Genomic DNA, 13,890 nt, shown 5'->3' on the forward strand with positions numbered 1-13,890 from the left:
CTCACTACATACCGCCGGCGTATAGACTTTCTAAGTAAATACTAGAAATCTGCTCGCAGGCTATTTGCCAGACGCCACACCAAAACGGAAAAAGTGTACGTATATCAGTTTGCTTACAGGAGAAGTCCCATATCTAGTCTCTGTTGTTTGGAGAGGTCAAATCATGGGATTTTTGCCTCCTCCATTTCTCTCTTTGCTAGTTCTGTGCATAACGCCATCGGGTGAGTCGAATGTATTTCCAGTAGCCAAATTGTGGTATGCAAATGCACACTGTATCATGCATGATCCGATTTACCCTGCCAGCAGAGTCGCTTCTATCTCTCCTTGACAAGTTCCTCATTTCTGAGTCATCTAGGAAAGATCGAAGCTTCTTAGATCGGATCATGTTTTGAAATAGATCTAAGTCAGCTACAGTTTTCACTCTTGATTTTATTCTTTCATAATCAAGTGCTTCTTCTTATCCACAGCTGATTCTCTGAGGCTTTTATATGCCAATCGAAAGGATATTAGAAATGTTGGGACGAATCAAAAGAATCCGAACGAAGCTATAGTAGTCGATGGACTCGAAGATGCCATCGCTGTGGATTTTTGCTTTGCTGAAGGATTTGTGTTTTGGGCGGATGCTAGCTTGGAGAAAATCAAGCGAATTCGTGTTACAGGAGACACAAGGAAAGTCGAGGATGTGATCTCGGTGGGTTTGAAGAAACCCGAGGGTTTGGCTGTAGATTGGATAGCGAAAAAGTTATATTGGACTAACTGTAGAGATTCTGACTGGGAAAGGAATAGAATCGAAGTTGCAAATTTAGATGGAACTAATCGCAAAGTTATTTTCTGGAAAAACTTGGGTCTTCCGAGGGCTATTGCTGTGGATCCACACAAAGGGTAGGTGTAACTCCATATACCGTCTTGCTAAGATCGCTCCAATAAGTATATTGAGCTTATCAATGTCATTGCCTTTATAACTACGTTAACTTTGAGTTCAGAAATGTTTGGCATTTCTCTTTGACCTAAGAACATTATTAAGCTACTAGGGTCATCTCTGTTGATGTTTCAAAATTTGTTCATTTGTCGGTTTTATAAAACGGCCGTATAGAAAGCAGAAACCGGTAAAACGTAGGGTAATTTTAAAATTTGGTGTACTATATTTCGGCTGGCCAAACCAGCCTTCTTCAGGTACAATGTCAATTTTGACATAATTTGGAAGGGGTGTTTATACAGTGATCACGGTATTTGCGTAGTACCGGAAATGTGGGAGACTGACTTGTGACAGTGTAAATTGAAGATAAGATACATGTAGTGAGATAGTATAGCAAAAGGTAATTTAAAAGCTTCACCCGCCTTACGGGTTGTATGGAAAACGCGGAGTACGGAGTGCGGCGTGCGGAGTGCGGAGTGCGGAGTGCGGAGTGCGGAGTGCGGAGTGCGGAGTGCGGAGTGCGGAGTGCGGAGTGCGGAGTGCGGAGTGCGGAGTGCGGAGTGCGGAGTGCGGAGTGCGGAGTGCGGAGTGCGGAGTGCGGAGTGCGGAGTGCGGAGTGCGGAGTGCGGAGTGCGGAGTGCGGAGTGCGGAGTGCGGAGTGCGGAGTGCGGAGTGCGGAGTGCGGAGTGCGGAGTGCGGAGTGCGGAGTGCGGAGTGCGGAGTGCGGAGTGCGGAGTGCGGAGTGCGGAGTGCGGAGTGCGGAGTGCGGAGTGCGGAGTGCGGAGTGCGGAGTGCGGAGTGCGGAGTGCGGAGTGCGGAGTGCGGAGTGCGGAGTGCGGAGTGCGGAGTGCGGAATGCGGAATGCGGAAAATGAGGAGTATGGAAAATGAGGATTATGGAAAATGAGGAGTATGGAAAATGAGGAGTATAGAAGATGAGTAGTGAGGATAATAAGGATCATGGAAAGCGGAGTGTGGAAAATGGGGAGTATGGAAAATGCGGAGTGTGGAAAATCAGGAGTATGGAAAATGAGAAGTGAGGAATAGAAGGAAAGAAACTTTGAATAGATCACTAAATTTCCGCGGCCTACGCGCAATCTTTTGAACCTGCTGGTGGATAGTTTCAGGGATACAATGACAAGAGAGCTGTTAATGAAAGGCTTTTTATATATATATTTGCATCTTTATTCTTTTATCTACCCTTCTTTAACTGTGCGTTGAATGTCATGATTTGCAGAGAGTCTAGAAAAAACTTGTGCATGTGAAAAACCATAGTTTTAAAAAGTTGATTTATTTCACTGCATTTTTCAAAATATTCTCATTAATAAAATGTAATAATAAGTCTTAATATGGGCGTCTTATAACTTCAACGGAACGGAAGATGAGAATTCTGCAATTCGAATGTATTCCTTGACGGCTAAGAATAGAACTGAATTCGTGATTTACACCTTTTAGCATGACTACGAGCATCTCCGACCTTTTTCACATGGGAGGCCTCTTGTCAATTCAAAAATTTCTCTCTTTTCTTGACAATCCATTGTTATATTCTAGGTTCATGTTTTGGACAGACTGGGGTGAAGAACCTAAAATAGAGCGAGCTGAAATGGACGGCTCCAACCGTGGAATAATCATCAGACAAGATATTCATTGGCCCAATGGGCTTACAGTAGACTACAGTGCTGAGAAAATATACTGGACAGATGCAAAATTGTTTTATATAGCTAGAGCTAATTACGATGGTTCAAACCGTGAGAAAATCGTCGGAACTCCCATGCCTAGTCAGTGTGTATTGGGCCATCCGTTTGCTTTGACATTGTATGAGGACAAAATTTATTGGACTGATTGGAAGACAAGAGGCATTCACTCCAAGAACAAGAATAGTGGCACACGGTGTCAGACGGTTTGGTCAAATGCTTATTCTCCTATGGATATTCATGCATTTGAACCAAGAAGACAGCTGCCAAGGTCTGGTAAGTTTAATTTTTATTTGATTTGATTTTATAATCATTTATAAATCATTTTACAATCAGGACACTCGAACAATGAACACCTGACATTTTTTGTACATTTTTTTAGTGACTATACCATGAGGACTCTTCATACACAATGTCAAAATGCGAATCTTGTATATTATGAGAAGAACATTTATTCTAAAGTCACCGAAAAAAGTACAAAAAAAATGTCTAGTGTTCATGGTTCGAGTGACCTGACTGTAAGATCATGGTCACTTCGTTGCTAAATGGCATTTGAACAGAGCTGGTTGTCCTACAAAGTCATATTTTTATTCTTTGTGCAAGTAAAGATCAAGGCCTGGTAAGGCTGAGTCTCTTTTGATTATGGCTTCCTTTCGTTGTTCTTGTGCGCGAGTTGGATATCCGTTATCCTTGCAATTGTAAGGAAACGTTTGAGAGATGTTTTGACCTTCATTTAGCTCATTACTTCAACTGCTTTGAAAATTTGCTTACAAATACGCATCTTTCCACATATCACGAAAACTGGAAATCATGCTTTTTAAGCAGCTACCTCCTACATGCTTGAGAAGGATCCCAGCCTTGTTCTTTATAGCTTTTACAGGACTGTGCCTTGCCTAAGCTACTTTTTGTCGTGCATTCGTTTGAGATTCGAGAACTGCTCCCATTGTTATCATTATTGTTATTGTTATTGTTATTGCTATTGCTATTGCTATTGCTATTGCTATTGCTATTGCTATTGCTATTGCTATTGCTATTGCTACTGTTATTGTTATTGTTATTGTTATTGTTATTGTTATTGTTATTGTTATTGTTATTGTTATTGTTATTGTTATTGTTATTGTTATTGGTATAGGTAATCATACGGTTTCGAGTTCAATTTGGAATTAATTTGCACGAGTGAGTTTTTCAAAAAGCTGAAATTGCACGAGCCGCTTCGGCGAGAGTAATTTCAGCTTTTTGAAAAACTCACAAGTGCAAATTAACTCCAAATTGAACGAGAAAAACCGTATGATTACTTATTAATAATATAAACATGAAAAAATTCGCGCGGAGGAAGTGCGGGAAAATCTTTCTTGGAGCCATTTTTTCTTATTTGAGAAAACTTTTTTCAAAGTTTCAACACAAAATTTTCGTCATCATTTTACCTGATATCATTTTCTTAGAAAAATTCCTATTATCTTTCAGTCAATCATAATCCAGAATTTTGATGTGTAATTTGCACTGGTGTTACACTTTTTGCACTGATGTTACACTTTTTGCACTGGTGTTACACTTGAACTGCACTGCTCTTAGCCAATCAGAATCGAGTAATTTTTTCATATGTATTATTGTTATTGTTATTGTTATTGTTATTGCTATTGCTATTGCTATTGCTATTGCTATTGCTATTGCTATTGCTATTGCTATTGCTATTGCTATTGCTATTGCTATTGTTATTGTTATTGTTACTCGTTGTTTGTGAATCAACTCAGCTCGCATATCTGCAAACTATCGAATTGCAATTATGGGGGGGGGGGGGGGGGGTTTAGCAGCGTTTGAAATACTGATCGACAGCTCTCTTAACAGGTCAAAACCCATGCAATTCCACCTTAAATGGAGGATGCAGCCATCTATGTCTGTTGAATACACGTAGTCATTCATGTGCTTGCCCGACTGGTGTGAAGCTTTTATTCGACGGGAAAACATGCGAGCAAAGTAAGCTGACAATAATTGAAGTGAAGTATTTGTTTTTGCTTGTTACTTTCTTTTTTTTAATATAACTCTAATTATGCTTTGTGGGCAATGTTATATCTTTTGCGTGTCAAACTAAAATCATCAACAGCAAACGAATGTTGTGAAGTTTATATGAAATAATTCATATAAAAAGAAAACATTCATACCTGCTGACAAAACAACCAACTACTACGAAGTAGACAAAGCTTCGCACGACAAGCTTCTCAAGGACAATATCACATCGACGTACAAGAAAGCAAATTCTAATACGATTACTGCTATTAACAAAGAAGCTCAAGTCATTGCTACTAATCTGAACATTGACGACCGCGCGGAACGCATGGCTGAACGACAGGCTTTTATAACACTCAAAGACCATAAAGACAACTTCCAGAACAAACCTACATGTAGACTCATTAACCCTGCAAAAAGTGAGATTGGACGTATCAGTAAAGAAATCCTCGCGAACATTAACACGACTGTGAGACAGAAGACTGGCCTTAACCAATGGAAAAACTCATCATCCGTCATCAACTGGTTCTCCTCTATACAACACAAAGATCAACATACCTTCGCCGTATTTGACATTGAGAACTTCTACCCTTCCATTACTGAGAAACTTCTTACAGACGCAATCAACTTCGCCAAACAATTCACTTCCATTACGGACCGCGACATCGATATTATTATGCATTCAAGAAAATCCCTTCTCTTTGACAGCAACACCGCCTGGATCAAGAAAAACAACAGTTCTTTTGACGTTACTATGGGCAGCTTCGACGGAGCCGAAGTATGCGAGCTCGTAGGCTTATTCATTCTCGACGACCTGTGTAACATATACGGGATAGACAACATCGGGCTTTACAGAGACGACGGACTTGCCATCTTCAAAAACATCTCCGGACCTCAAGCAGACCGTACAAGGAAGGACATAACAAGACGCTTCAAGACATATGGACTTAACATTACCATACAGACTAACATGAAAATTGTTAACTACCTGGACGTCACCTTCGATCTTACAAAAGGTACCTACTGCCCCTACAGAAAGCCTAACGACGAGCCGCAGTACATCAACACAAAGTCTAACCACCCACCTAACATAATAAAGCAACTTCCAGCATCCATCAATCGCCGTATTTCCGCCAACTCATGCAACGAACACGAATTCAACAAGGCCAAACCAATCTACGAAACTGCTTTGAAAGCCAGCGGATACTCTGAAACACTAATTTACAACGAAGACAATCAACCAACACGCCCCCGACGCAACAGACAAAGAAACATTATATGGTACAACCCTCCATTTAGTAAAAACGTAAAGACAAACATCGGTAGAACATTCCTGAAGCTCATATCTAAGCACTTTCCGAACCAACATAAATACCACAGCCTCTTCAACAAAAACAACGTCAAAGTCAGCTACAGTTGCATGGACAACATGAAAACAGTAATCAACAAACACAACATGAAAATAACAAACGCCGACAACAACGCCAACGCAATCACCGGAGAGCAATGCAACTGCCGCAAAAAAGACCAATGCCCGCTAGACAACAAATGCCTGACTTCCAGTGTAATCTACAACGCACAAGTTACAACTAACAACACAACCAAGAACTACATTGGACTGACAGAAGGAACATTCAAACAGAGATTCTCGCAGCACAAATCCACATTTAAGCACAGAAAACACATCAACAGCACCGAGCTTTCTAAATACATCTGGCAACTACACGACAAAAAACAAGACTTCAACATCAAATGGTCAATTATTAGCCGTGCAAGACCCTACAACAACATTTCCAAACGATGCGACCTCTGCCTCACAGAAAAACTAATGATTATCAAACATAGCAACGACAATCTACTAAACAAAAGATCAGAACTTATTTCTAAATGCCGGCACGAGAACAAATTCTACTTGAAGAACGCTTGACACTTTCTTTCTTTATATTGTACTGCACCCACGCAGTTTATACTCGTCCCCGTAATTTCTGTCTTCACACCTATTGTTTCCCAGTATAACTATCACTTATTGTAATGCAACTAGTCCAGCAATTAGCCTATTGTTTAATACCGTGTATATATATCTAGTTGATAGGAATGCTTATCATTAAATACTGTCTGATGAGTGCGTAAGCACGAAACTCGGAGTAACAGCAAATCTTGCCTCTTCGTTATTACTCATATGAAATAATTCATATATGAACTGCGGTTGTAGATGAAAGTGAAGAATGATCATCGCAGTTAACTTTCCAATTTAAGCTACTGGAAAGAAGAAGCCTGAAAAAAAAATCAGGGCTTCAACGGGATTCGAACCCGTGACCTCCGCGATACCGGTGCGATGCTCTACCAACTGAGCTATGAAGCCACACATTGGGAGCGAGGTCAATTAATTGAGTTCATGTCTTCCCGTGAGGAGTGAAATGATGTGAAGTTTATATGAAATAGCTCAGTTGGTAGAGCATCGCACCTGTATCGCGGAGGTCATGGGTTCGAATCCCGTTGAAGCCCTGATTTTTTTTTTTTTTTCAGGCTTCTTCTTTCCAGTTGCTTAAATTGGAAAATTAACTGTGATGATCATTCTTCACTTTCATCGACAACCGCGGTTTATATATGAATTATTTCACATAAACTTCACATCATTTCACTCCTCACGGGAAGACATGAACTCAATTAATTGACCTCGCTCCCAATGTGTGGCTTCATAGCTCAGTTGGTAGAGCATCGCACCGGTATCGCGGAGGTCACGGGTTCGAATCCCGTTGAAGCCCTGATTTTTTTCAGGCTTCTTCTTTCCAGTTGCTTAAATTGGAAAATTAAATGCGATAATCATTCTTTACTTTCAGCAAACGAATGTGTTTGTTTTTGTTGCTGTTGTTGTTGTTGTTGTTGTTGTTGTTGTTGATTTTGAAGAATAGGCTCTTGCAACTGTTCTTCGTAAAGACAAGGGAGGATTAAAGTAATATAGGCCTTCCGCCTCGGTTTATTTTTAGAAATAATACCCAGTTCCCCCGTGTAAAAACTGCTTGGCCTGTCCACGTGAGCAAAATTCCTGAGATTTCCAAAATCGGGTATGATCAAAAAATAACTTGAAAGGAATTATATTAGGCCTATATGGGACTTTCCTCCCTTTTCCTTTATCCTCTCTTGGTGAATATTACTTCTTTTTCGTTGATGCCATGTTCGTGAGCCCATGAGCTAATTGATTAAACTCCTAACAGCTTCGTAGCTTAGATGTTAGAGCTTTAATTTGGGGTGTGAATTGTTCACTAGAAAATTTTAGAAAATAAACTCCTAAAACAGTGATCCTTTCATGTAGACTGTAATATTAAATCTAGTCATTTAATTTACCAAGTTACTTCATGTGTGCATGTAGTTTCAGAATAATCTTTTTTTTTTTTCCATCCCAGGTCCCGTCCATTTCTTATCACTGGCAACGAAAGAGGATTTACGGCGCATATCGCTCGACACACCTGATCTCACTGATATAGTTGTACCAGTTTCTGGTATTAGGCATGCCGTTGCCATCGATTTTGATCCCGTCGATAAATTTGTTTATTGGAGTGATGATGAGAAACTTGAAATAAAAAGATGTCGAATGAATGGACAAGGTAAACTGTGGTGGTTGTGTTGTGCACGTGTAACCTTTTTGCTGCCTACCCTTACGTTATTAAGGGTAATCCATACCAGTAACTATTCTACCATTGCCTCAATAAGTGAGAAAGGTAAAGTCTACGCACGAGCTAAGTGGCCCATCAGGCCGGCGCTTATCACCGGCTTCTGTAGCATGAAGCGACTAGGAGTATTTCTACTCCCCCTTGGATGGGATGCTAGTCCATTGCAAGGCTACCCCCACCATTAAATTCGCCGGTACCCATTTATACACCTGGGTGGAAAGAGGCACGGTGAGAGTAAAGTGTCTTGCCCAAGAACACAACACAATGTCCCCAGCCAGGGCTCGAACCCGGACTGCTCGAACCGCAATCGAACGCACTCACCATGAGGCCACTGCGCCTCTCACTTAGGTTCACGTTTCACGTTTCACGTTTCACGTTTCACGTTTCACGTTTCTCCTATTTGTTTTGGCCAATTGCAGGGCCTGGGTTTAGAAAATGATCTTAAGGCGGTCCAACTCGTTCTGAGCAAACTAGACATGGAATCCAGCGATCCTACTTCCATCCTTGGGCAGTCGCAGTGCCGCCTTCCATCCATGTTTATAAATGAATACCAGTGAAGTTAACGCTTGGGTAAATAAATCACAACGCGTCAGCTTCCTTTACTTCTCTAAATCATGTTTTGTATAAATTATAAAACACACATCTATTGACTACCTAGTAGATAAACGTTTACGTGTCTGGATCACGGAATCTGGATCGTCTTGGACTAGAGGCCTGTCTGGTTAACAATTCATTTCGCCATGTACTTGTTTAGACGCTGAGGTGATAGTTTCAAGTGACGTTCAACATCCTGATGGTGTCGCAGTTGACTGGGTCGCACGGAACTTGTACTGGACAGACACGGGCACTGATAGAATTGAAGTCAGCAGGCTGAATGGTTCATCGAGAAAAGTCCTCATCAGTGAAAATCTTGATGAACCTCGAGCGATAGCACTGGATCCAACTCGTGGGTAAATATGCAGAGCTTTCTGCAATCATGTGTATATATTAGTCGTCCGAAAGATGTAACCGTCTAGACGTAAAGCATATATGGTAACGGAACCAGGAGGTAATTACTTGGTCACTAATTCTATATTAAAATACGAATAGTAATGCTAATAAAGAATTCCGTCTGCAAGATTATAAAGGGCAACAAAAGGCAGAAATTCGAAGTTTAGTTATAGAGCAAAGAGAGGTTACAAGCCGTCCCACTGCTCTTGTGTCCCGTAAGGTGTCCTTAGCTTTGACGAGTAGAAACTTCAGCTGTAATCGACTTGAGAATTGTGTCTTCCCAGATACATGTACTGGACTGACTGGGGAAAGCATCCGAAGATTGAACGAGCAGCCCTGGATGGGAGTCACCGCATCACCTTGGTCGATACGTCTGTTGCGTGGCCAAATGGTCTTACCATTGATTATCTCTCTCGTAAGATCTACTGGGCTGATGCGAAGCTGGACAAGATTGAGGTCATGAATTTTCATGGGAGAAATCGTAGAATAATTCTGGATGAACGTGTGCCACATATCTTTAGTTTAACTGTTCTTGGTAACCGCCTATATTGGACAGACTGGCAGACAAAGGCTATAGAGAGTGTGAACAAAAGAACCCGAAACGACAGACAAACAGTCATTGACAGCTTGCCTGATATGATGGGACTGAAAGCGGTCAACCTTGGTCGTAGTTGTGGTGAGAAATGAATAATGCATTTGAAAAGCAATATCTTAATATCGTCAAACATGAACAGCAATTCTAGGCAAACATGTACTCATCTGATTTGCGTATTCCTTTGACTTGTAGGTTCTAACGACTGCCAGGGCAGCAATGGAGGTTGTAGTCATCTATGTTTATTCAGGCCTGTAGGAGCTAAATGCGCATGTCCAGCAGGGATGAAGCTGCTTACTGACAAGAAAACTTGTATGCGTAAGTACTTCTTAATTTCCAATAAAATGCTCATCAGCATCATCATAAAGCTTGTGAACGGTTTGGTGCCCGGAAGTAAGAAGTGTTTTGAGTAGCATAAGGACTTTCAGATAAACGAGCTTAGACTCTTACGCTTCTTTCGTACCCTCCAAACGTCCCACTTGAGTGATCCCCACTCGATGATACCATCATCGGAATTCAGGCACAACAACCTATAATTAGAGCTTAAGCTCTGTTGGTTTGCTCGTATTTCAATTGTACTCTAAGTTTGTAAACGAACATATCGTGTGAACGATTCGTAGCAATTTTAATTGCTGCATGCTCAGATGCATGTGTCAGTTTTGTAAAGTAAATGTGTATCGTTGACGTGAATGAATGTGAGTTATTAGCCAGGCCCAGAGTAGCTAAGACGACAATCGTTTTGTGATAGTTCTATCCTAACATACGTTTTTCATCCCAGAGCCTGCAGTTGACGGTGGATACACTGCGTGGAGTGAATGGGGAGCTTGTTCCACTACATGCAACCCGGGTATTCGAATAAAAACTCGCACTTGCACCAATCCGCCCCCACGAAATGGCGGCAAGAACTGCCGCAGATTTGGATCTCCTAGAAAGTTCAGGATATGCAACAAGAAACCGCATCAGAGATGCACACGTGAATGAAGTTAACAAACTCTTTCTTTTTAGTAATGATAGTATTAATTGAGTATGCCTAGACCTGCCTATACTGCAGTCAGGGACATGCTTATCGATAGAACAGTCCTGCTGACACAATAATTGGAGAGAAAAAGGTATTAAAGATGAACTTTACCTTTACAATAATGGCAATGCCATTATTATTTTTGATTTCAAAATTTTTAAACTTTTACATTTTTAAAAGTTCTCTTCAAATTAGCAACCAACAGGTAAAGTTTGAAAGAAAATCTATTGTCAGTTCAATTTCCATGGAATTACCTTAAACAGCATGCTGACTCCACGGATCACAACATCTACCCACGAGACGCCCAGATCCTCAAACGTGGTGTTAACAACTACCACAAGAGGCTTTTCCTGGAGTCATGGCAGTCAGCTTTGGACAGCATCGCTGTCAACGAGAGGAAACCGCTCCCTCTTGCTTACTTGCCGTTGATTAAAAAAAAACTCAATTTAACGACAGCAAGTACAGAGCTGTAGCGCGAGCAATAGTGAACTTTTATACTGCAACGTTGATGAAGGTGGACAGATGGCACCGAAAATTTAGTGAAGAAAAATCATAAATCGGATTAAGAAAAAAAAAAAGGACGTTTAAGAGAAAATCATGTTTATCCTAAGTTCTTTAAGCCTGATTCTCACGTGCATTGACAAAAGCTCGAGCACAAGTACAAGCACAAGCAAGAGAATCCGCTTACATGAGACGGAGTAAGATAAGTAAACAATCGTCCGACATCTTGAAGCTGTCGGCACCAGATCTCCTCCGATGCTACGGTGTTTGCGTTTGTCTTGTTTGCTTATTTCACGAGTGCGGACTCACGCTCGTGCTTGTCACAAAAAGCGAGAAGCAGACTAGTGAGTTCTTATGAATTTTGCCTTCTGGGGTTCAGTTTTTCTCTCCGTTGTTCAAATTATGAAGAGCATTGTTAAAGAAAATGTATACGGTAGACATATTTCGTAATAATTAGCAAGGTTTTGGTATTGTAGAGGAGAACACACAGGACAGGTTTTATTGTGAGCAAAAACATTTTTTTAACTTGCAGGATGAGATTGTCTGCAAAAGAAAGACATGGGAGACTAAAGAAAAGGACAAGAAAAATTGCTAGATGAAGGACTAAAATTTTCATTCTTAAACTTTAATATCGCTTTAAAAGATTTTCGATTGTTTGTTTATTCATTTGTTTATTTGTTTGTTTGCTTGTTTATATTTTAATCTGGTTGGTGTGACTCGTCATATATATAGTTTGGTTTTTAACATCATTTAATTTTCTCAAAGTATTGATCATAACACTGATGGCCTCTAGCTTTGCCTGAGACGTATCATGTTCTAATTGATCGAGACAGCAACAACACCAATAGTTTTTTGACACTCCCCTGATGGGGCTTTTCAGTGACAATACAGCAAAACTAAACTAATTAAGCTAAAAGAAATGGTTTACAATTCAATTAAAAGGGAAAGAATGCGATAAACATTAAACAATAATCGTATCACATACAATTACAGGCAGCTAGTACTCTAATTTTTACTTTTAATATTTTCATTGAAATTGTAATTTTTTACTTTCGCAAGAGTAAGGACAAATAAAGATTGATTATTACTATTATTATTATTATTATTATTATTATTAATTCATCATGCAACAAATTCTAAGATGTAGCGACATACCTGTATCGCTTTAAAAGATTTTCGATTGATTTTTATTCATTTGTTTATTTGTTTGTTTGCTTGTTTATATTTTGGTTTGTATCATTGCAGTTGTTTCTTTTACTTAGCCTTCCGTCGCATTTCTAATAACCTTGAATTTTCGTCCAAAAAAAACCAAATTCTTTTAGTTCTTTTAGAATCTGGGTTTGAATGACTTTTTTGTCATGTTAAAGAGATGAATATATGGGAATATATAATTAGACCTTAAGATTCACGTTCACCGCAAACGTCTAACCATAGTTTGAAGTTAGACGTTTGCCGCTCGCCGTTCGGACGTTAGTCGATTTAGATTGGAGTAAATTGGTGCAAAAAGAAATCATCCTGTCAATGCATTGGAAATTGTCAAACTTACGCCAAAAAAAAAAATAGAAAAAGATGCCACGCTTTCCAACATGAGTAGCTTTCTAGAGAAATCAAGCGTCATAGACCACACGTTCAACTTTCGAAGGCCGACAAGTTGCCAATGGATACGGAGCCAGTTGCTCGTGACAACAACACGATTTTTACGTTAAACCTTGGTGACCAAAACTTTCGTCCCGCCTTCCTCAACTGATAATCGTAATAAAAAAGTTTAAATAGTTAATATTACAACCAGAGGCTTCGCTAGATATGCATCGCGCGAAATTCGATCAAAGAACGTACGCGTGGTGCGAACTGGAGCATGACGGCGAATCCATGTTCTGTTCGCCTCTATCGATCAAATTCGCGGACCTTCGCTCCGCCCGGGCCAAATTTGATTCGCCGTATCGAGCGAATGGCTTCATAAACCACGAGAGTTCATCCCAAGTGATTCCTATCCGCCATTCAAAGCTGACATTACAGAAGTTTATATTTCTGATCTGTCTTATACAAATGCCGAGTTCGTGGATCCATTGTGTTCATCGTGGTTTCAATTTGGGAGAAAGAAAGACACAGTTATTGTTGCTACTCTGTTCGAAATAGCTTGAAAAGAGTTAAAAAAGAAAGATCCTGGATGCCGATAAAATAAAAAATTTCAAGCGATCAAAGCTCGAGATATTTTTTGGCGGAGACAAGCGACAAACGAAAATACTTCTGCGTTCGCAAGCTAAGTGATACGCGGCTTTTTGTGAGCAAAATTGCCAAACAGAACAAATGGGTCACACTTGAAAAATTGGATAATGCTTAGAAAAGGGGGCTTCAAACTTGCAAAAAAGGGTCACACTTGGAAAAATGGGTCACATTTGGAAAAAAGGGTCACACTTGGAAAAATAGGTAGCACTTGGAAAATTGGGTCACGCATAGAAAAGTGGATCACACTTGAAAAACTGGGTGACACTTGGAAAAATAGGG

The 13,890-nt window shown here is 40.2% G+C and overlaps 1 protein-coding gene across 1 annotated transcript; it reads left to right on the forward strand.

Annotated features, from left to right (window-relative positions):
* On the forward strand, positions 1-12,953 carry LOC110044479 (low-density lipoprotein receptor-related protein 6-like). Its single transcript, XM_020750033.2, has 9 exons — positions 1-221; positions 468-882; positions 2,467-2,885; positions 4,455-4,583; positions 8,018-8,218; positions 9,039-9,234; positions 9,559-9,950; positions 10,062-10,184; positions 10,645-12,953. The coding sequence occupies exons 1-9, from the start codon at positions 164-166 to the stop codon at positions 10,845-10,847; spliced, it is 2,136 nt and encodes a 711-aa protein (XP_020605692.2). The 5' UTR covers positions 1-163; the 3' UTR covers positions 10,848-12,953.
* Positions 12,954-13,890: the final 937 nt, after the last annotated feature.

The sequence above is a fragment of the Orbicella faveolata genome, unplaced genomic scaffold (assembly GCF_042242905.1).
Source record: "Orbicella faveolata isolate gen_17 unplaced genomic scaffold, um_ofav_v1 contig_2, whole genome shotgun sequence".
In the NCBI taxonomy this organism is placed as follows: Eukaryota; Metazoa; Cnidaria; class Anthozoa; order Scleractinia; family Merulinidae; genus Orbicella; species Orbicella faveolata.

Coding starts and splice junctions, on each gene's coding strand:
- LOC110044479 (XM_020750033.2), top strand. CDS start 164: ATGGGATTTTTGCCTCCTCCATTTCTCTCTTTGCTAGTTCTGTGCATA. Junction 883..2,466: donor GCTGTGGATCCACACAAAGG/GTAGGTGTAACT, acceptor GTTATATTCTAG/GTTCATGTTTTGGACAGACT. Junction 8,219..9,038: donor ATGTCGAATGAATGGACAAG/GTAAACTGTGGT, acceptor GTACTTGTTTAG/ACGCTGAGGTGATAGTTTCA.